We start from the raw sequence: 23,383 nt of genomic DNA, 5'->3' as shown, positions 1-23,383 counted from the left end.
GAATTGACATGTCTCAGTTCCTAACTCCTGTGCTAGTATATTTGACTTAGCTTGGCTTTTGTATCTTATGGTTTAAACTAAGGCCAAAAGGTTAGGGTAAAAACATGATACAGTGGCCTATCTCTCCTGAGCGGCAGAAAAAGAGGGCAGAGGAGAAATCTGTCTTGATTTCTAAGCATAACTATTTTCACATCTGAACCACAGAACAGGCTAAGCAATTTTAATCTTTAGAGGTTTTGAGCCACGGATGAATATCTAAGGAACGTGGTGATCCTACTGCTTTGTATCCTCCTTAAACTTTTTTTTTCCTATTTACACAGCCCTAATTCCTTTTAAGAATCTGGTAACTGCTGAATATCCATCCACTAAACAAAATAAGACATATCCATACAATGGAATATTATTCATCTATAAAAATAAATGAAGCAGTGATATATGTTATGCCAGGATAAACCTTGAAAACATGTTAAGTAAAAAAAAAAAAAGCCAGGCACAGCCAGGTGCAGTGGCTCATGCCTGTAATCCCAGCACTTTGGGAGGCTGAGGCACGCAGATCACGAGGTCAGGAGACTGAGACCATCCCAGCCAACGTGGTGAAACCGCGTCTCTACTAAAAATACAAAAATTAGCTGGGTATGGTGGTGTGCACCTGTAGTCCCAGCTACTTGGGAGGCTGAGGCAGAACTGCTTGAACCTGGGAGGCGGAGGTTGCAGTAGAGTTGAGATGCGCCACTGCACTCCAGCCTGGGCAACAAGAGCAAGGCTCCATCAAAAAAACAAAAACAAAAACAAAAACAAAACAGGCACAAAAGGCTACATGTTATATGGTTCCACTTAAATGAAATGTCCAGAATAAGCAAATCCATAGAGACAGAAAGCAGATTGGTGGTCGCCTAGGAGCTGAGGGGAGAAGAGAGTGACTGCTAATGGGTACAGGGCTTCTTTTGGAGGTGAATAGCTTTCTGGAATTAGTGATGTTAGTTGTACCATCTTGTGAATATACTGCAAATCACTGAAATACAGTCTTTAAAATGGTAAATTTTATAGTATATAAATTACAGCCTTAAAAGAATATCTGAGAACTGGATAAGATGCCAGAAAGCTTGGTTTTATTCTTTTTATAAAAAATTTGTATTTTATTTTTAAATTTTAAGTTCTGGGATACAGAACATGCAGATTTGTTACATAGGTATATGTGTGCCATGGTGGTTTACTGCACCTATCAACCCATCATTTAGGTTTTAAACCCCGCATGTATTAGGTATTCGTACTAATGTTCTCCTTCACCTTGCTCCCTTACCCCTGCAACAGGCCCCAGTATGTGATGTTCCTTTCCCTGCATCCATGTGTTCTCATTGTTCAACTCCCACTTATGAGTGAGAACATGAGGAGAACACCTGGTTTTATCCTCACACTTACACTGTCCTGCAACAGTCATCACTGGCCTTCCCAAGCATTGCTTCCTTGAATATACACTGGGGATGGGTGCTGAGCCAGGCTCTAAGGGAGGTCCATTCCAGCTCTAAACTCTGTGGGTAAGAAACTGAGTGCAGCTCCCCAAAATTAAAGTGAACTTCTCAAACCCCTGCCACTGGAACAATCTTCTCATTCTATTGCCCTTCTCAGAGAAAGGATTCTTACTTCATTCCGAGTCTTTAAATACCTATTTTTAGAGCAGATAACATATAGTAGGTATTTGAACTGATAATCTCATTTAATGCATCCAACAGCTTTATGAACTGGGCACCATGGTTATTCTTGGTTTACAAATGCAGACACGGAGGTAAGTATGTTGCCCAAGTTAGCAAGAAGCAGGGCTAGGCATGGAACCTGAGCTGCCTAACTCCAGAATTCATGTACTGAGCCACTGCGTTGAACTGACTTTTTCTACTAATTCCTCCACCTTGGCTCAAGTCTCATGCCCTTGAACATCTGCTTTAACAATTTATTGGTTAATTAATTCAATAGCTTTATATTTGTCATGCTCACTATTTTAATAAGTGATTATTTTCAAGTTAGCTATTTGGAAGTTGGGAAATATCCCTGAATTATTTATCATATGTCAAATATAAACTAGATAAAACTATTTCTTAATGAAGGTAAGAATGGAATACTCAAATGGAATGAATAAAGACAAATTTAAGTTAATATCTTATTAAAAGGACAAATTAATGGCAATTTCATCTCTTGTCAGCTCTGCTCTTTGTACCATTGGCTAGAGTAATTTGTTTAATTAATCTGAAGTCTTCTTGTTAATTACAGATCATTTACCATACCCAATAAAAGATTGTGCCTTTGAATTCCTCAAGTATGCTTAAATTGCATTTACTTCTGTGTTTCTTTGTAAAGAGGCAGACAAAATAAATTTAGCCAGGTTATTCTAAGTAAAATATTAGCTTAATTTAGGCTAGTAAATAAGTACCACTACTTATACAATACTCTATTTAATGAAATTGTGAATGGTTGTCCCTCTTCATGAATATTAAGCCCTAAATATGTTCATGCATTCATAATGTATGTCTCATAGTCACACAGACAAGATACCTAAGATTCAACTGCTGCTAATGCCCTGGGGAGTAAAGATCTTGATGATAATTAGTAAATTTGTAATAGGTTCTACTTAGTCCTAACATGAAGGATAATGAAAAGTTATCATATATAGACCCTGCATTTCTATTTTCAGTGAAAAATAAAACAAAATAGTAAAAACTTCATCCTGGCAATGAAACATTAACATAAAATCTAAAATTACTAATGAAGTGCAATTTTTATTAACCAGTGACTAATATAAGATTTACTAAAGTTTGAAGTTTTTCTTAAAATATGTAAATAATTCACTCGGGAGGCTGAGGCAGGAGACTTGTTTGAACCTGGGAGGTGGAGGTTATAGTGAGCTGAGATTGCACCACTGCACTCCAGTCTGGGTAACAAAGCAAGACTGTCTCAAAAACAAACAAACAAACAAACTATATATATATATATACACACACACACACACACACATATCTATTATATATAATATATATTTAAATAATTTATTTTGTAATTATACTCCTATCCCTAAGGTGTCAAATCACATTGAAAATAATCAGATAATGAAGTTAAAAATTTCTAATACTGTGTTTGAAAGATAGTGTTGAAAATACTAGTTTTATGTTAATTGCTTAATCTCCATTAAAAAGATGACATGAATAACTGAATGTTTAAGAGAAAAAAATTACAAAAAAAAATTCCTACACCTGTTCACTACATTCCCCCACAACTTGGATTTAATCAAATTTTGTCATTTTAAAGTTTTTGTCTTCTTTTTTTTGAGACAGAATCTTGCACTGTTGCACAGGCTGGAGTGCAATGGTGTAACCTTGGCTCACTGCAACCTCCACCTGCCAGGTTCAAGCAATTCTCCTGACTCAGCCTCCCGAGTAGCTGGGATTACAGGTGCCTGCCACCATTCCTGGCTAATTTTTTGTATTTTTAGTAGAGATGGGGTTTCACTATGCTGGCCAGGCTGGTCTCGAACTCCTGACCTTGCGATCCACCCCTCCCTCGGCCTCCCAAAGTGCTGGGATTACAGGCATGAGCCACCGTGCAAAGCCTTTTAAGCATTTTTTAACTTAAATGATTAGATCTAGGATTCCTAATTATTACAGAATAAATAAATGAAACACGTAGAAAATTACAAGAGTTTAAGTAAAAAAGTGCTGTAATGGCTGATGTATTAGCTAAGCAAGATTATCTAGGAAGTACAAAGACCTTAATTTATGGAAGGTCTAACAATTTGAAATTTGGCTGCATTCATCAGACTTGTAAATCTGATTCTCAGGTTTCAGAGCCAGAATATCAAAAATTGGGTAAAATCTCTAGCTTTTAGAACCAGAATTCTAAATCTTGAGTAAATGCATTTCAGCCCTGGAAAAGGAATAATTTTGTATGAAAGGATATTCAAATAACCCTTCATTGAGCGACCACAATGAGCCCTGAAGATTTACATGATTGAGCTGGAATTCAAAGCCAAAGACAAGAGAGAAGCATTTTTTTTTTTTCTGGGATGCACAAAGAGATATCCATAATTAAACATCACACTTCCCAAGGGCAGCATGTTTTCTTATATTGACAAGTAAAATGAGGTATTTCAAATCAGGCATTGCTGGCTTACAGTCATCTTTTGCATAGCTATTGTCTTAACGTATTTCTGGCTATTAGGCATTTGTCTATTTTTGGTCAGTGAGGCATGCATGCTAAAGAATTCTGGCTTTGCATAAAAAGCTGTAGTAATGTTAGTGGAATTACATTTCTATAGCAATATCTTAAGTATAATTATGGACATTTTGGCTAGTCACACACACATTTTATATTCAAAGAAGAGTAGCTGTAACTTTAGTGTAATTAGTACAATTAAAATAACTACTACAAATAGAAAAAAAAAACTTTCAAAAGTACCTATTTAGACTCAACTAAATGCTTTACTTTGCCTTATTTGTCACAGCTAGTTAAACATATTGCACATTAATCCTATGATATGTTGGGGAAATGCCAAATTAACCACATTTGCTTAACATTCCATCAAAAAAATCAGAGACTAATGATAGATTATGTATTCAATAACTCTTTTGTTCTAGGTCAAAAAATGCCACATTACTTTAGCCTGATACTACCATAACTACTAACTACCAAAAAGCAGCAATATTTAGAAATTATACCTTCTATAATTGTCCTCTACTTTCCTACCTGCACCCTAATCAGATTAAATCTTTAATTTTGTTTTCAACTTGTAAAGAATATGTTAAACTTAGATCAAATACCCAAAAAATTAATGTGCTTTTTTTTCAAAAGTGACCATTTTATTTAAAAAGACATTTTAACTCCTGCTTTCCATTCTAAACATTATTCATGAAAATTAACTTTGTTACGTAATATCCAGGCATATTATTAAATTTTATTTGTAAAGTTATTTACTACTATCACATAAATACACATAAAATTATTTGGATATTATCAGAACTTAATAAAAGATCTCACCTATCTATACATCCATATAAAACACATATCCTATAAAAATGCAAAGGATCTAGTGTAAGACCTGAGCTATGGAAGTCACCGATGGGCTCTGCCCAAGCTCAGAAGCCCCTTTGGACCATTAAGCCAATGATACACGGTTGGCTGTGAGAGGAAGGCAAGGTGCAATTTAGGCTCATCAAAATACATTTTAATGTCAAGTACAAACTGACTTTTTACAGCTTTCAAAGTTACCACAGGAAATGTCTTGAAGACCAAGTTTCTTAAATAATTTGTAACAATTTTATTCTTAGTTCATTTGCCTTACTAGCTAAAATCTGAGGCAATATGATACATGCATTTTACATGTTCTTTCAAAATGTGCTTATAACACACTTATGAATGATCTTTAATGATTTTCCTTATGTAAAGCTCCCGCACTGACAAATGATAGTTCCTTAATTCAGCCAAGTGTCCTCAAATCATCTCAACCTACATATCTCAGATTAATTACATATCAGAACTTTTTTTTTTTTTTTTTTTTTTTGCCCCCCACAGGACGTGTTTATAAGCCTTGGACTAAGGAAATTGTCTGCTTCAGTTGCCAAGATTATAATTTGGAAAAGCTCATTTTATTGAGTGTTTTTTATGTGCTAACGGCTTTACATAAATCACTTCCTCCTTTAATTATCAGGGCCACCCACCATCTTATGAAGAAGGTAACCTTATCATCATTTCATATATGAGAAAATTAAGCTTAGAGAGGTTAAACAACTTGGCTGAGGCACACAACTAATAAGAGATGAATACTGGATCTACAAGCAGGCCAATGTGATTCAAAGCCTCAACTCTTATCCCCCCACATCTGACTCCTTCTTGTTGCCCATCCCAGCCCATACCTTGGACACCTTACACGCCTTGCCATATCAGAATCTTTAACCACAGAACAATCTTTCTGAATCCACTACTGGGCTCTAGAGTTTGTTCTCCATAATGACCTCAGAGTGATCTCTTTAAAATGAAAGGTTGGTGGAGTAACTCCTCAGCCTAAAATCCTCAACACCTTTCCTTTCACTTAGGATAAAGGTCCCAAACTTACAATATCCTGAATGGTCTGGCTCTGGTCTCCTATCTAGCTGTATCCCTTTCCCTTTTGATTCCAGGTCCAGCCACTCCAAGGTTTTCTTTCAGTTCCTAGAACATAGCCAGCCTCTTTCCACCTGTGGCCTTTGCACCTGCTGTTCCTTCCTTTGGGTATGCTGTGACCCACCATCCACACACCTTCAGTTAATAATCTCTACTGCTTCATACTCCACTCAAATGCCATTTCCTCAGGAAGACCTTTCCAAATTACACCACACTTTACTCAAGACTGGATCTAGTTTCTCTGTCATACCCTTTCCCAGCACTCAGTATACTTCTTTGTCAACCCCTAGCAAGGTTTGCTATGGCATATTTACACGATCATTTAATCAACATCTGTCTTTCCACTAGAACAGAAGTCCTCACACTTTAACATGGGTCAACATCACCTAGAGTGTTTATTTCAAAAAATGATCACAGGATCCCACCTCTGGAGTTTCTGTTTCACCGTGTCTGAAGTGAGGTCTAGAACCCTGCAGATACTACTTTCCAGGTGATGCTGATGACTGGACTGGGCACTGATCCAGTACAGTGGTTCTCAACCCTGGATAAACACTAGAATCACCTAGAGAACTTTAAAATTTACCAGTGCCCACGCCCTCACCCCCAAGGGTTTTCATTTAATTGGGCTAGGCTGCAGCCCAGAAGGTCTTATTCCAAATATTGCATACTTATACTAAAAAAGTATTTGTTTACCTAAAATTCAATTTTAACAAAGTGTCTGGTATTTTTACTTACTAAATCTGACGACTCTACTTATGAGTCCTGCTGTAACAAAACAGATAGTATATAATATACTTATGCACTTATATTTTACATATATTATAAAATATATATAATATAGCATATAATATACTTATGCACTTATATTTTATATATAACATGTTATATATGTAACATGTTATATGTGTTATGTTATATGATATATATGTTACATATATATTATATACATTGCAGATATAATATATATTACATATATATATGAGACTATGACCTCACCCTTTCTCTCTGCAGAGCAGAAAAAGGAAGGGACTAAATAAGTGGAATCTGTAGACCTAAGAGGACATTTTTCCCCTGAGGTTTGGACCTTAGAAGTAGTTACCAACAGAGTGTGAAATCTAACCTGGGATCTTTTTAAAATAGAGCAAATTCTCAATGTGAAATCATTTAAAATGATGACAGAATGACTTCACGGTTTCCTTAAGCTGTGGGCTGTGGACCTCATCTTGGGCAAGCAGTGACAATGCAGCATCAACACTGTTGCTCTGACATCAGCCGATGAGTCATCTGGGCAGGGCTACTGCTGGGACTCGACACTTCATGTATCAGAAGGAGGTAGAAAATTATTTGTTTGATAAACATCACAGAAAAAAATAAAATGTTGAACACATAACTTTGTGTCTGATAATGCAATTCTATCCTTCTCACATCTATGGACGAAGTCCTGTGTAGTCTTCCAATTTCAGAGTAAGATCAGTGATTTCATAACCTACATAAACTGATATATTAAGTTTGAAGTTTTGATGCTGTGAAGGATCTACTTAATCCCAGTTTGGCATGTTTAACAGCATTATCGGTAAACTAGAGATTCCTAAGTTGAGACTCCTCTGAGATTAATGGACATCACGTGATCTTCTGTTTCTCTACATAAGTAACCTGCCAGATCTCTGATTTAAGGACATCCAAATATTTTAAATATTAAACAGGATTCTTCTATGAATACTCATAAAACTCGATAATTTTATCAAATATTGCCATCTTCTGCTTTATACAACGTTCGCTTGCCAGATTTAACATGACACTTTTCACTAACCACAATATTTTAAGAACTGTTTATGAGAACAGATTACCGAATGATTGCATGGGCATCAGAGCAAATTCCAGCAACCTATGTAATAGAATATGGAAATTTACATGAACCCCAGAGGGCCAAGTACAATTGTGGCAGTGGAGGGTGAGAATGATAGAAAGTTCATCACACTAAGATCAAGGTTAGCTGCACATTTACATGACTTATTTCAATTCACCCAACTTCAAGCAAACACACACAAAAACAAAACACTTCAGATTATTTTCTTGGAAGTAATAAAGGTATAACACTGTTAAAACAGATACTTTAAAACATGAGACCTATGACTATATAAAATAACCCCAATTTGCTGGGGGTTTTTTTGTTTTGTCAGAATAGCTTACCAAATCCAAAAGCACTGGAACCTCCAATGCTCTGTGATGCCTGAACACTTGTAGATGTGTACAGTCCTGTCACCAGCAAGCCATCAAAGAAGGTGCTTGTTGAAATTGTCACTGAAATGTAAGAAAGAAAAAAAACTCAATACAGTCAGAATAACACAATATATTTCTGAAGTGTTAGACACTGTCAAAACAATCTTTACTCATTAACCTATTATTTTCATACTATCCCTAGTTGGTATTTTTTGTATGAGAAATTACAGCAGAGCGTAAAGAAGCTCGGAACTCCAGTGTCTACAAATGCTGGTCCTAAATTTAGAACATCAGCCCTACTTTCTGCATTCATTTACACATTTCCTATGTGAACAATCATCTGAAAATAATGTAATATTGAATAGATGGTTTCCCCACCTTCACTACCACGCCTGAAGGCAGTCAAAGAGTCAAAGGCATTGCTGGAGTTCTGGCATTATGATAAAATGCTTTTTTTTTTAAGTATTTCATACTGTGGGAAACAACTGTACATCAGCTGAAAGAAGAACAGTAAGATGAACCACATTTCTTATTGTGAGTCCACATTTCATAGATGAGTTCCCTGAAGTTTTCCAACAAAAGCAGACTAATTTGCATGAAGACAGCCAGACTTTTTCCTCTTGTAAAAAAGAAAGGAAGATCACTGCATGCTTTAAGTTTTAGAACAAAGTCTGGAAGAGGAGTGGTTTCATAACCATAAAATCAGGACATTGCTGGGAAGAAAAGGATCAAATTAAATGTATATGTATGCTACTCAGGCTTGGCTTCTTCAAATTGTATCTTGCTCACCACCCTAAAAACTCATCATAATTTCCTGCTTGACATAACATTTTCTCCTGCATAGGTTTTTTAAGATTGAGATGATGCCATTTGTAGGAAGCAGCCAAGGGAAGGTAATAACATTATTTAGGTAGTGCACAGTACAAGGTTGTCATCATCCTTGGTGGCAATAAGGAGAATGACCAGAGTCACATTAACTTTAATGAGCATGTTTAAATTAAACTCCAGAAAATCCAGTGAACAGAGCTAAATGGTCTGAAACATCCACATTATAAAGTGTAAAACAAGACACATATCAATAGAATAGCCTGACATCATGCTACTACCATAATGGTATGGGGGATTGGAATAAATCACCTTCTCACCCTTTAATAAGAAATAATAGCTAACATTTTTTAGTGCTGGCAAGTCAACCACTCAGCTGGGCACTCAGGTAAGTAGTTTACATATATTATCTCATTTAATTGTCAAAACATACCTATAAGAAGGGTACTATTATTATTTCCAGCATACAAAAGAAGAATGTGTAGACTGGCCCAGGACCATCTGATACCATCTAAAATGTTTTGATGCTGTCTGTATGGACATTTCCTGTTTCTTCTTTGCTCCCCTCAGATCCCAAAGTGGCAAAGTAACCATGGTCAAACTCCATCAAGGCAGGCATCTCAAGTATTTCATTCACTGATCTATCTCAAGTCTCTAGAATAATTTATGGTACTCTTCAGTGCTCAATATTTAGTGAATTATTAATGAAGAATTTATTCATATAAAAGTAGTAAAAGCTTATTTTATCTTTAGCTTGTTTCCAGAGGAAAAGTATGTTATGAATCCTAGACTTTATACATCAGATGAGCCCCACTTGGAAAAGCCACATGGAAAAAAAGAAGACAGAGAAAACCTGGCTATTTAAATAAGTAAAATGCTTTCCAGAGTGCAAGACAGATCAATGCAGAGAGAAACTGACTAAAAGACCAGCCAAAGACATTTTTTAAAAGGCATAACTATGCATAAATTTTATCAGATGCTGTATGCTTACACAAATCATCTAAAGAAAAAAAATACTTGTTTGAAATGTATTGCTTATAATCTGCTTGCTAGAGTTCAGAATTTTTTAAGGAAAAAATGATATTTGCCTTTGGAAAAATGCTACTCTTTTGACAGCAGAATAAGCATTCCTTTTCCTCGTTTAAGCAAATGTGATGCATAATCCATATGTGAACTGGTAATCGGTCTTTTTTTTTTTTTTTTTTTTTAAGAAAGAGGAGGAAATGTTGCCCAGACTCTCATGGGATTTAAGGCATATCTTTCTGGTCACCAGGCTTCCACTTACTCAGGAAGATAATGGGTCCAATCTCTGTATGTAAAACCCACTGGACACAGTGTAGATTCTCTGTTAGCAGGCAGACCATTTCAGAATGTCTGCAGCCCGCGTTTTCACTGACTGGAACACTGGTGGTGAACCCATGAGCAGTATAAAGGAGCATACTGAAAACTTCACACCAAGGAACTTCGACTTTGAAACTATGTCAGCAACACCCTTCTCTCCACCCCCTTTCTTTCCCTTTCACCGAAATGCTTCCACTTATCTCTACTTGCAGCCCTGGGTTAATCTGCCAGTTTCCTGTGACATCGGCTCCTGCAGTTTTCGGTTGTCACATGAGGCCCTCTCCCCCCAACTTCTCCCTTTGGCGTCTTCCTGATTCCTTTCTATCAAGCTATGTGACTCCGTACGTGCACCAGCTCTCATCTTTCCTCTGTGCCCTGACTTGACTTTCTTTCCTCTAATTTCACTGGACTCACTTTTCAAGCACTATTTTAGCTTCTCTAGTCTTAACTCATCACTTACATCCACAACCTTGTGCCATCCAGGCAACTGGAATGGTTCTTGAAAGCGGAAAAGTGATTTATGGTAAGTTAAAGGGAAAATTTACCATGCACAGAAATAATATGGTCATGATTTTAAAAACTGAGGTTCACACTTGTGAATGTAAAACTATTTTAATATGTACATGAACTAGAAGGAAACTTATAATTTTCATGGTCAACAATTTGGCCCATTGATGAAGCTGATTACAGACAGAGATAAAACTGCTGTCTACTATTTAAAATTAACAAGCTCTCCATGAATCATAGGATTATCCATGTGTGTAGATCTAGATATATTCATTTGAAGAACGTAAAATACACTAATTCCCACTACAGATATTTTTGCAGTTTTCTGATACTCCGATTCAGAATGTTATGGTTCCAAGCTGCACAGTTTAAAATGTTCCATAGCAATTGTCACCTTAAAATGTTTCCTTTAAAAATATTTATAAAATACGCTTGCATAAGTAGAAGCTGTAGTTAAGAGATATAAATTTGGGTATACTAGGATGAGGATAATTGGACAAATTTTTTATCTTCGAACTGCTTTTAAGAAAAGTAACTATTGGGCTTCATGTGTTTGATATCTAACTCAGACATGTTAAAAAGCAAATCCTTCATGCCCTTTCCAAGATTATCAGTCAAATGCTCTCATTAATGTTAAAATGGGGAACAAATATTTTCCATGTTAATTCTCTTTCAAATTAGTTTATCATGTACTATGAACAATTGCCAAGTCTAGGTAGTGGGTATACAGATGTTTGTTGTACTAGCCTTTGGTTTTTTTGTTTGTTTTTGAGACAGAGTCTCGCTCTCTTGCCCAGGCTGGAATGCAGTGGCACAATCTCAGCTCACTGCAACCTCCACCTCCTGGGTTCAAGCCATTCTTGTGCCTCAGCCTCCTGCCTATCTGTGACTATAGGGGTGTGCCACCATGCGTGGCTAATTAATGTATTTTTAGAAGAGATGGGGTTTCACCATGTTCACCAGGCTGGTCTTGAACTCCTGGCCTCAAGTGATCCACCTGCCTCAGCCTCCCAAAATGCTGGGATTACAGGCATGAACCACCATGCCCACCTGTTGTACTAGTCTTTTAACTTTCATTTTAGAAAACATTTATATTAGGCCGGGCGCAGTGGCTCATGCTTGTAATCCCAGCACTTTGGGAGGCCGAGACGGGCGGATCACGAGGTCAAGAGATCGAGACCATCCTGGCAAACACGGTGAAACCCGGTCTCTATTAAAAATACAAAAAAAAAAATTAGCCGGGCGTGGTGGCGGACGCCTGTAGTCCCAGCTTCTGGGGAGGCTGAGGCAGGAGAATGGCGTGAACCCGGGAGGCGGAGCTTGCAGTGAGCCGATATTGCGCCACTGCATTTCAGCCTGGGCGACAGCGAGACTCCGTCTCAAAAAAGAAAAAAAAAAAGAAAACATTTATATTAAAAAGTTGGTGGGGAGAAGAAGAAATTTGTGGTAAATGCACTTCCAATGAGCAAGTTAAGCCAAACAGTAAAATGCACTAGAAGGTACGTAATGCATTCATACTCGAAGAATGAAGCAAGGTGTATGACTGATTGAGACAAAAAACTAAATAACTTCTATGAGCCAAGACTTGTGTTAGCACTTTAATTTGAGTTTCATTAACTGGACAGGCAGAGATATTTAGAAATAGTTCTCCCTTGACAGAAATGTTTATAAACTCCATCTGACATCCTGTCAATTCCAGCTATTTTATACAAATTAAAATAGATCACCACTATGGGATAGGACCCACAAGTTATCCATATCAGACACCAAAGGTTTACATAAAATCATTAAATAATAATCTAATGAGCTTAAATAAGTAAACACCTATTTAAACAATCCATTCTCCTATATAATCAGTCTCCATTCATGGCTTTACAAACTTTTATGGTCAAATTTGTAACATTCTTTCCCAAGGGACTTTTTCCCTCTTGGAGTCAATTTTTATGTCTTTCATAGTTTTGCATTAAAGTGTCAATAGAACTGGCTACTTTATTACAGAGGAAAATATCAATATTATAGATTTCAAATAGAATTCTGAACTTGCCAGTCCATTTTAAGGGGGAAATAAAGCACGTATATTATTACCTATAATTAGAAAGCAAATGCATCTTAGATCACATAATTCCCTTGTTCAATAAACATCTCTAGCTTCCTAACGTCCGTAGATTAAAACCCTAAATCTTCAATGTGGTTTCAAAGGCCTTTGGGTTGTGGCCATAACCAGTCCCTCCAGTCAGATTTCTCCATTTCAGCTGAAAACATCTGATTAAAAGATGTTAACTGGATTAAACAGTTAAACCAGAACATGTTCTGTACTTCTCTGCCTCCTGGCCTCTGCTCTCACCTAGAATGACCCCTCACCAGGTTACCTTTTGTTAAGGTATTCAGGTGCAGGTTCAAATGCCATCTCTCTCATGCAGTCTGTTCTGATCTCCTGGGGAAAGTCACCTCTCCTTCCTCAGTGACCCCGGAGCTCATTCACACACTACTTTCCCCAGAGTTTGGCTCAAGGGAGAAGCTCAACTTTTGTTGAATTCAACCACATAGAAACATTTATTACAGCATAAAATAACATATAAGAATAAAATAAAATTGAGAGTATAATGTAGCCAGTGTAACCAAAATCATAAAATCTAACTTTGGCAGTAAAAACTGGACCACTGTTATTCTTAGAGATACATGAAAAATAAGTTTCCTCTGAAAAGTAAACAAAAAGTAAAAAATAACGCAGTATTCAATTATAGTACTCAAAAACCAGGTAGGTCTAGGAAAATTTTAGTTGGATTTTACATTTAACCACAATAGCTTTTCTTTTGCATATCTGTATTTTGTATGTGAATATATAGATACGTACAAATGTACATACCAAATTAATCTGATAATTTTTGTCACTAAGACTTTACACTATTATCCTCACTCCTAAGTTACTCTGCCATTTCCTCAAATAAAATGTAAGGGATCAAAAGGCTGAGCAGGTTACAAATATCTCTTCCACATCTGTGTTAAATTGGCAATGAGCTTAGCACCGGGAGACCATGAATATGGATTGCTGGGGTGTGACAGCGGAATGAAAACATGATGTAGTGACACAATTCAATTCTTATCAGTGTCTCAAAGAGTACCTCTGTCTTGAAATGACTAATTACAGAGTCAGTTATTATCTATTATAGCTTCTATTAAACATTCCCCACAAGACCCTAATACCATTCTTGCAGAAAATCACTGTAAGATGAAAGTCTAAAAGAAAATAAATTTAGACATTTAATGCTGTTTGCATTTCATTCTAAAGCTTCTGGTCTACAAATGCTCTACGGTCCATTAAATTTTGATCATTTCCAGGATATTCCATTACCACTTTATACAAAAGATCTTTAATATGTGCAGAAAAGAAATATATTAAGTAATACTCAAAATGATGTTCCCATACTTTTTTTTTCAGAACGACAAGCATCAGAGGATAGCAAATTGCAAAAAAATTGAAATTAGGTACATAAGCATTAGTGATGATGCACCGATTGCAAAGTTTCCATTTCTTGATGTTGTATATTCTGAAGATGAAAAACACCAGCAGAATCTAATATTGTCAATATTTAAGAAAACATCATCGCATTTTGCCTTATGAAGAGAAATTTGTTTGCTTTTTGAATACAGAACAAATTAAATAGTCTAAGGAACAAATATCTTTCTCTGAAAATAAAATAAACAGCATATTTGCTGCAAAATTTCATCAACACTGTACGTTCAACTACTGATTCTTCCTTAAAGTGCCACTAGCTCTGGGCACCAAATAGAGACCATAAAAAAATACATTATAATTTCCATTCCAAACCTCCAGAAGAACATGACCCTTGCACTACTTCTCATTACATATATTAACTCCATTTTGACATGGTTTTGTGTGGATTTCAAATATTAAGTCAGGTATTTCAATAATAGCATTCCCAAACCAACAACAGCAAAGAAAAAAAATCATCCCAATAAGTAAGTAAAAAAAATGACTGGAAGTCAAGATTCACTGAGTGAGGACATGAATCCATAGAAATGAAAATGGATCTTAAATAATGAGATCAGGATAATAAACTCAGTTTATTCCAGGAACAAATGGACTCCAGTCAGCCCTCTGTGAGGGGTAGAGGGAGATTGTTCCCACCTTACCTATCTATTCCAACAACTAATGATAAGGAGCACGATGAGGAAGGAGCTGGCTGCCCACCCAGTATAGTCTCCTGTCCATCTCTAGGGGAACACTGCTAAATGTACCACAGCCACCCTTCCCTACTTCCATAAGGCTTAGATGGCTGACTAGATCATCTCTAAGAGCTCTTCACCCTCAGATTTAATAGATACCTCCTTAACAATAACAGCTAAACAATATTTGAGCACTACATGCCAGGTACTGTTCTAAATCTTTTATAGGTATTATTTAATCTTTTCAATATCCTACGTGATAATTACTATAATTGTACCCCTTTTACTCATTAAAGCTGAAACAAAGAGGGGAGAGGGCTAAGTCATGTGCCTTAACTAGCACATGAAAGGTGCTAGTTACATGGACATGGAGGTCATGTTCCCCAACCTGAATGGACTGCAGTAAGTAGAGCAGCCTCTATCTCTCTTGTGCTATGCCCAAGAGGACGGCAGGAGCTTGATCTTTTCCTGGAAGGCAGTGCTTCCATGCTCTGGGTACACGGGTATAGTCTCCTGGCGTATCCCCAGCAGGTTGTTCTGTAGAATGTACTTAACCTGATGTCTGCTGTACCAATTATTATTACAGTCATTTGTTATCATTATTATTACTTCTCTTTTTCATTTTATATGGATCTGTGCTGTTCCTTGGGGGAAAAAGGAAGGAGGAGGAGTGGCCTCCAGGGAGGACTAACCGCAGTGTGATAAAGGACTAAGCTTAAGATCAAAATAATACGGTCAAAGAGCCCTGGATCAGCCCACCTCTGAAAGCAGGCAGAGAATGCCCTGCAAATGCTTTCCACCTTTGTCTCCACCTGCAAGGAGAGGAAAAACTGAGCATGATCCAGGAATTCTAGCAGGTGCAGGAGACCCATCACATGCAAAACTTAATGACAGATGAAAACACCTTCCAGTGTCTGGAAAATGCTCTTTGCTGGCTAGAGGAGGGGTACAGCATCTCTGTGGAACGCTATTATGATATACTTATTACTAATTCAGAGATTCAGATGAACCACACGTAGCCTAAGTCTTATCTTCCGGCACCACCAGTAATAAAAGGAGATCCATTGAGATTTTTTTTTTCTTCAAGTTCTTGGGAGATAAAACGGGTGCAGTCAAATGTGTTTGTGAATTTATCATTTTAAAATTAAGCCCTTTGGAAGTAAGTTTAAATGAGAGCACTTGGTGAATATAAATCTTTCCTACTCCATCCCTCTACATTGCCTTTCCTCTTCTTTATGTTCCAAACCCCAACCCACCCTACAAGCACTCTCTGACATACGTGCACACACACACACACACACGCGCTCACTCAGAATTTCTAAAAATATTAACTTTGGAGTAAAAATCTCTCATCTTATTCAGATGATCCCTTCCCTAGACTTGGAGATGTATGTCAGAATAAAGCACCTGGAATGAGGTCCTGAAGAGTATTTTTGAAATCTCCGGAGACTGTCCAATCTGGCCTAAATAAAAATTCCTAAATAGTAATATTAACGATAAAGAATAAAAATATAATTTTACAATTCTCTACCAATTTTTAGCCCCAACCACACTTAAAGTAGGAATAATTTCATTTTATCATCCACTTTTGGCTTTTATAATTTAATTCTGAATTTTTAAAAAATTCTACAAATAATGATAATTAGTTTCTATTATAGAACCCCAAATTTTTTTCTTTATAAATGATACTTTATTATAATTTAGAGAACCACAGACAAGAGTAACTGGTATTTGTGATTTATCTCTGACCTTATTTTTCATGTTACCTTTATATGAGGCTGGATAATACTCATCCATGAAAATTTCATATTGTTGGCCCTGCACTCAATAAATTATTAAAGGGATGTGAATAGGAATGTAGTGTTCAGGTTTTCAGCAATTTTTATCCTTTTGTTCTTGCTTTTTTAAAGGAAAGACTATCTTGCCTATAACGCAACATATCTTTGTAAAATTTAAGGAAAGATTAGCCTTAAAAAAATCATTTTGGGAGATTTATTACTCCAAATCTCTACAAGAAGTTTTAACAATGTTTTTCTTTTGAGGCATGGATTATTCTCTAGGTTGAGAAAAACAAGTCTAGTAATTCTTATAAGCACATACACAGGTGAAAACTTTACAATAAAATACACAGATGCCTAGAGAACAAATACATGTGTGATTTTTCTCCCCCAAATCATCAAGTGTGTAAGCTTTTATACAATAAAAAAGGCTTCTAAATTTTCTGTTTCTATTATATTTTGGGTCTTTTTATGTTGTTTTGACCAAAGGTAACTAAAGAAAATTTGAACTCATGTAACAAATAATGAAGTCACTCCTAATAGTGCCCCAAATAGTTTAAAACATAAAATATATGCCCCCCTCTTTTTTTTGAGATGGAGTCTCACTCTGTCTCCAGGCTGGAGTGCAGTGGCACAATCTCGGCTCGCTGCAACCTCTGCCTCCTGGGTTCAAGCAATTCTCCTGCCTCAGACTCCCAAGTAGCTGGGACTACAGGCGCGTGCCACCAAGCCAATTTTTGTATTTTCAGTAGAGACCATGTTGACCAAGATGGTCTTGATCTCTTGACCTTGTGATCCACCCACCTCAGCCTCCCAAAAGTGCTAGGATTACAGGCGTGAGCCACCGCACCCGGGCAGCTTTTGATTGTAGTTCAACATATTGAAAATATGCCATTACAAAATTCTTAAATATTTTCATATTTGCAACAACGTTGTGCTTGTGCAAGAACACGCCAAGAGTGACTTTGATGAGACTTGTGTGTATGTCTTATATGTTATGTTAGTAAAATGTCTAGATCAACATTAATAATTGATAGAATTCCTAATACACATAGTTCAACCAAATGCAGCTCTAAAATATCTTTTTCTTTTTTTTTTTTTTGAGACAGAGTCTCTCTCTGTCGCCCAGGCTGGAGTGCAATGGCGCGATCTCAGCTCACTGCAAGCTCCCCCTCCCAGGTTCAAGCCATTCTCCTGCTTCAGTTTCCCAAGTAGCTGGGATTACAGGCATGAGCCACCACATCTGGCTAATTTTTTTGTATTTTCAATAGAGACGGGTTTTCACTGTGTTAGCCAGGATGATTTCAATCTCCTGACCTCATGATCCACCTGCCTCGGCCTCCTAAAGTGCTGGGATTACAGGCGTGAGCCACCGCACTGGGCCTAAGTTTTTTAAACAAGTTTTTCCACAGTATTCTCTTTTAGTACTTCCATATGTTCATTTCAATATACTAAAACTAATCATAAGCAAGTGTCCTAAAATAAAAAATTCATTTAAATATATGCTGAGTAAATATAAAAAATTCATTTAAATATATGCTAAAATAAAAAATTCATTTAAATATATGCTGAGTAAATATACACATGGCATACACATGATTAAACTAACTATAAAATTCTATTACTAATTTATATAAGACAAATTCTAAAACTGTCACTTATTTTATGATCAGACCCTATAGGTGTGAGACTATGTGTATTGCTCCCCTTATTCATTTATTAAGCAAATATTTATAAAGTGCCACTCTTGATACTGAGAACATAATGATGAACCATCTGTATGTTTATAAAAATAACATTTTTATTGTTCCTGTCCCTTTTAGAAGAATCTCTATTCCACATTTCAAAATCCAATTCATAATATCTAAAATTATTATTGCTGACACCGAAATTCACAAAATAAATGTTAAATTCACAAAATAATGTTAAATAAATGACATTTAGGTAGTAGCACAGATAGTTGCTCTAATATGCTACAACTGAATTCTAAGATTTTCAGATTAAAATAATTACCAAATAAGGATATAATGTAAATGACATTTACATTGATAGATGGCATCTGATAGTTATTTGGGAAAGTATAAAAGAAGAAATAAATGCACAACTAATTTGTGTAACATTAAATTGTAATTATAAATAATATTTCTCCTATGGGTAAAATGGAAAATGCTTTTTATTTTACGGGACGGCACTTAGTACAATGAGTCTTAAAATTTCTTAAAATAACAAAGTATCTTTGTGGTTTAAGTATAAACTTGTGTTTTCAATATAGTTATAAGACAATTTTTCCAAGGATAAGGATGGAGAAAAACTCCAGGTGTGAATAATTATCACGAGATGTCTTGAGGCCTAGGAGTTTAGGAAAAAGTTAAGTGATTCGTTATCTAAAGAGTGTTTAAATGAAAGGACTTTGCAAAGGACTAAGTATGCTTTGCTGGCTTTAATATTCCTCATGTTCTGGTATACAATTTCTAACTAAATCTTAATCTACCCTTAGCACATATTTGGTTTGGATTTGTTGATTTTTTTTTATTTTAGAAAACTGATCTAAATTCTTAAGTTGGTGACATGGCATAGAAAACCATAGTTGGATGAAAAGCAAACTAAAATATAGATATATTTGTATAAACATATATCTTGCTCACAATTATCCATACACAGAAATGCTTAAGATATAAGTTCTAAACAATTTCCAATATCAATTAAAATACCTATTAAACACCGATGGACTCAAATTCTGCGTGCTAGACTCAAATTCTGTAAGTGCCAATTTGATCAATACAATTATTACTTTTTAGTCAAATAACAAATATTTGTTAGAACTATTAGCCAATGAAATTCCACCAAAGGTCATTTTACTTTTATAACCAAAACTTTCAATCACCTGAGAAGGTTTTTAAAATTCAGACTCCCAGTTCCCAAAGGGATTCTGTTTCTGTATTATTGGGATAAAGCCCAGGAATCAGTGTATTTAACAATGTCCATCTAGGTGGATTTTGTGTGAGTGGTCCTGGCGTAGACCAACTACAGTGATACAAAAAGCTGCAAATCCACAGCTCTTAAGAAACAGAATTTCCAAAGAAGGCTATCCATTGATGAAAAATTATAATTGAATTGAATTGAGGCTACATTATGAATTCCACTACAGTAAGAAGCCACTTTGCCTTTTATTATACTGCAGTTTCCTCCTAGTGTAAATGATGTTTTACAAGATGAGGACGTAATGGGACACCTGTTCTTAGGAGACCTCATGTATGCCAGAGAATTTTCTCTAACTGACAAGGACTGAAACCAATCCAGAATGAAGATGATGAGCCAACACTGCAGGGGATTTTGGGTGAGCACTAAAGAGCAATGTCACAGCCCTGCGGTGATGTTCTTGGCAAACAAGGCCACTATATATTCTGGCTGAACTGATAACAAAGAAAAGTACCTAAATATTTTCTGAATTTGGCAGGTATATGTTGAAAGAACAGTTAGCCAACATTACATATATTATAATAATTCATTCCAAAAAATAATTGGAGGTGAAGAGATGAGGTTAGGTCAGCATATCTTGTTGCAACCTGCTCTTTTCTGACTGCCTTTAGGTCATCAGAATTTCTTGAATTTACCAATGAACCAACATCAAGTTAAATGGCATCTGGTTGCTGCTGGAGTCTTCATTGTAGTACTTATCTGACCCATGAAGCAGAAATAGTGGTCAGTGATCATGTATAACTTTTTCAGCATAATGGCTGAAGCACTGAGCTCACTGCCAGTGTCTAGGTCATCTCATTACTACTTTACCCACCTTGAGCTTCAACTCTTACCTAAAAAGCACTCGTGTTCTAAATTTTTCATTTGCAATACCCTTCTTGGTGAAGAAGGTCAAAACAGAATTTGAATAGCTAGACTTTCCTACCACCAAAGTCACAGCAAACACCGAATTAGCAAATACTGAACCATTTCTCCTAGGAGACATACAGAGTTAGGGTCCTGTGAGGCTTTGGTGACATTTTCATCAACTGATCATACATAGTTTTGGTTTATGTGTGTTTCTGTTTCAAGACAACCTTATTTAACATATATTGATTCATCATAACACTGAACTCATGGCCAACAGTAATATAACTCATGCCTGAAGCAAGCTATCTAACACCCATATTTTCTCTGTAAGGCACATCACTACCTTCAGAACTTTGGTACGACACCTCAGGGCCATTTTAAACAGTGAAATCATGAACAAAAGTTTGAAAGATGCACTCCAGCCTATGAAAGAACACTTGTTTACAGTAGGAGAGCTGAGACAAGAAGGCAGAGCATTTGACTTCAGCACGTCTGGCAACTCAAAAGTTTTCACTGCTCTGCACGTGTCTGCAAATGACTGTCAAAGTGCCACAAGTGTTGATTTTGAGGTCACAAATAAATTTTAGTCAATAGATGAAATCACAAAGAAGGAACTTGCAAATAATGAGGATCATTATCTGTCTTATTTGCCCTAAGGCAGAGGCCTCATATATTGCTCACCTCATGCCAAGTCTATTAGTTTGCTAGGGTTGCCATAACAAAATACCACAGATGGGGTGGTGTAAACAACAGACATTTATTTTTCCACAGCTCTGGAGGCTGGATATCTGAGAGCAAGGTGTTCACAGGTTTGCTTTTCCTGAAGCCTCCCTCATCGCTTAGCAGACGGCCACCTTCTCACTGTGACCCCACATGGCCTTTCCTCTATCTGCGCATGTCTGTACTCACATTTCCTCTTCTTATAATGATACCAGTCATATTGGATTAGGGCCATCCCAATGACCTCATTTTAATTTAATTACCTCAATAAATTTTATCTCCAAATATAATCATATTATGAGTTACCAGGGATTAGGACTTCAATATATGAATGGCAGGGGGTTGTGGTGGGGCGGGGCTGGGGGAGGGGGAAGGCGGGGTCGGACAGTTCAGCCCATAATGCATTTCTTTATTTTTTGACAGGGTCTCACTCTGCTGCCCGGACTGGAGGGTAGTGGTACGATCAAGGATCACCACAGCCTCAAACTCCTGGGCCAAGTGATCTTCCCTCCTCATCCTCTTGAGTCGCTGGGACTACAGGTGCACACCACCATGCCCAACTAATTTTTAAAAATTTTCAGTATAGATAAGGTATTGACATGTTGCCCAGGCTGGTCTCTAACTCCTGGGCTCAAGAGATCCTCCTATCTTGGCCTCCCCAAAGTACTGGGATTACAGGCATGAGCCACCATGCCCAGCCCCATAACACATCTCTATTCATTGCTTTTCTTCATGCTTCATTTCCTTGAAGGCTTGGACTTCTCAAAAGCATTCTTCAAGTCATGCTTCTTGGGGGTGGGTGGGTGGGTGGGTGTGTGTGTGTGTGTGTGTGTGTGTGTCTCCTTCTGTTCTTTTAAAATGGCTTTTGAAATCCAAGCCAATCAGGACTTTCTCCCCTTTACTCCTCATTATAACAAGTTACGATATATAATTAGGATTGACTTTTAGAGACTGCTGTCCTTCCTGAGTCTTATAAAATTCCCTTTTGGAGCCTCTGGCCAGGGGATCAGATCCCTTATACAGTTTCAGTGCATCCTTAAATTTTATTAGGCAGGTATCAAGAATCCCACAGAATTCCATCCAAGCCTCCCTATCACGCCCCTCACCTGCCATTCTAGGCTTTCCTCTGACCCCACGCTCTGGAACACCTCTATGTGTCCCATATGTGAACACAAGGATTGTTATCCCAATTTCAGGCCTTTGTTCTCACCACCCTTTCCACCTAGAATCCTCTTCCTCTCCATCTCTTCCGGTTGAAATCCTCCCAACTTACCAACGCTTTGTCTAAATGTCAGCCCTTCTATGAAGTTCCCCCTGCATTTGAGACTTCATTCTCCCTCTCAAGAGCGACAACCACTCTCAGCTCTGTGAAGCTTACCACATTCTACCTCGAAATAGTTGTGTACACATCTGATATCCCTTGGTAAGTTGTAAGTGCCTTGGAACCTAGGGCCGTGTGATTCCTCATTGCATCCCCACACCACTGAGTATAGTCCCTAATAGGTTATTAGCAAGTGTTTTTAAAGCAGATATGCACTGCTATTAGAATTTGAATTTAAATTAGGTAAATACAGTTGAAATCCCTTAGGACTCTTCTATCTTGCTTTCCTGCCAATTTTGTGATAGCTATTAGAAAATCACCATCCACATCTGCCATCTGGCTGATTTAATGTCAATTCGCACAGGATGTCATATTTCTGCCTCTTCCCCCTTAGTCCTACCCAAATGTTCTCCAATATGCTTCCACTGCCCAGGCAGCACTTTACTCCTCCTTTGTATACAACTCACTCAGAAGTAGACCTGGAGGTGGAGGGAACACCAGAACAGAAGCAAAA

The 23,383-nt window shown here is 37.0% G+C and overlaps 1 protein-coding gene across 3 annotated transcripts in view; it reads right to left on the bottom strand.

Moving 5' to 3' along the window:
• The window catches only part of RELN (reelin), a 515,960-nt gene that overhangs the window by 432,646 nt on the left and 59,931 nt on the right, over positions 1-23,383 (bottom strand). For all 3 annotated transcript variants that reach the window (XM_050782664.1, XM_050782662.1, XM_050782663.1), the window contains exon 2: positions 8,332-8,442. In XM_050782664.1, coding sequence (XP_050638621.1) covers positions 8,332-8,442 — 111 coding nt within the window. The remainder of the gene's footprint in view (positions 1-8,331; positions 8,443-23,383) is intronic.

This window comes from Macaca thibetana, chromosome 3, assembly GCF_024542745.1.
Source record: "Macaca thibetana thibetana isolate TM-01 chromosome 3, ASM2454274v1, whole genome shotgun sequence".
In the NCBI taxonomy this organism is placed as follows: domain Eukaryota; kingdom Metazoa; phylum Chordata; class Mammalia; order Primates; family Cercopithecidae; genus Macaca; species Macaca thibetana.
The sequence above is the reverse complement of the archived record's forward strand: the minus strand, read 5'-3'. Positions and strand labels throughout refer to the sequence as shown.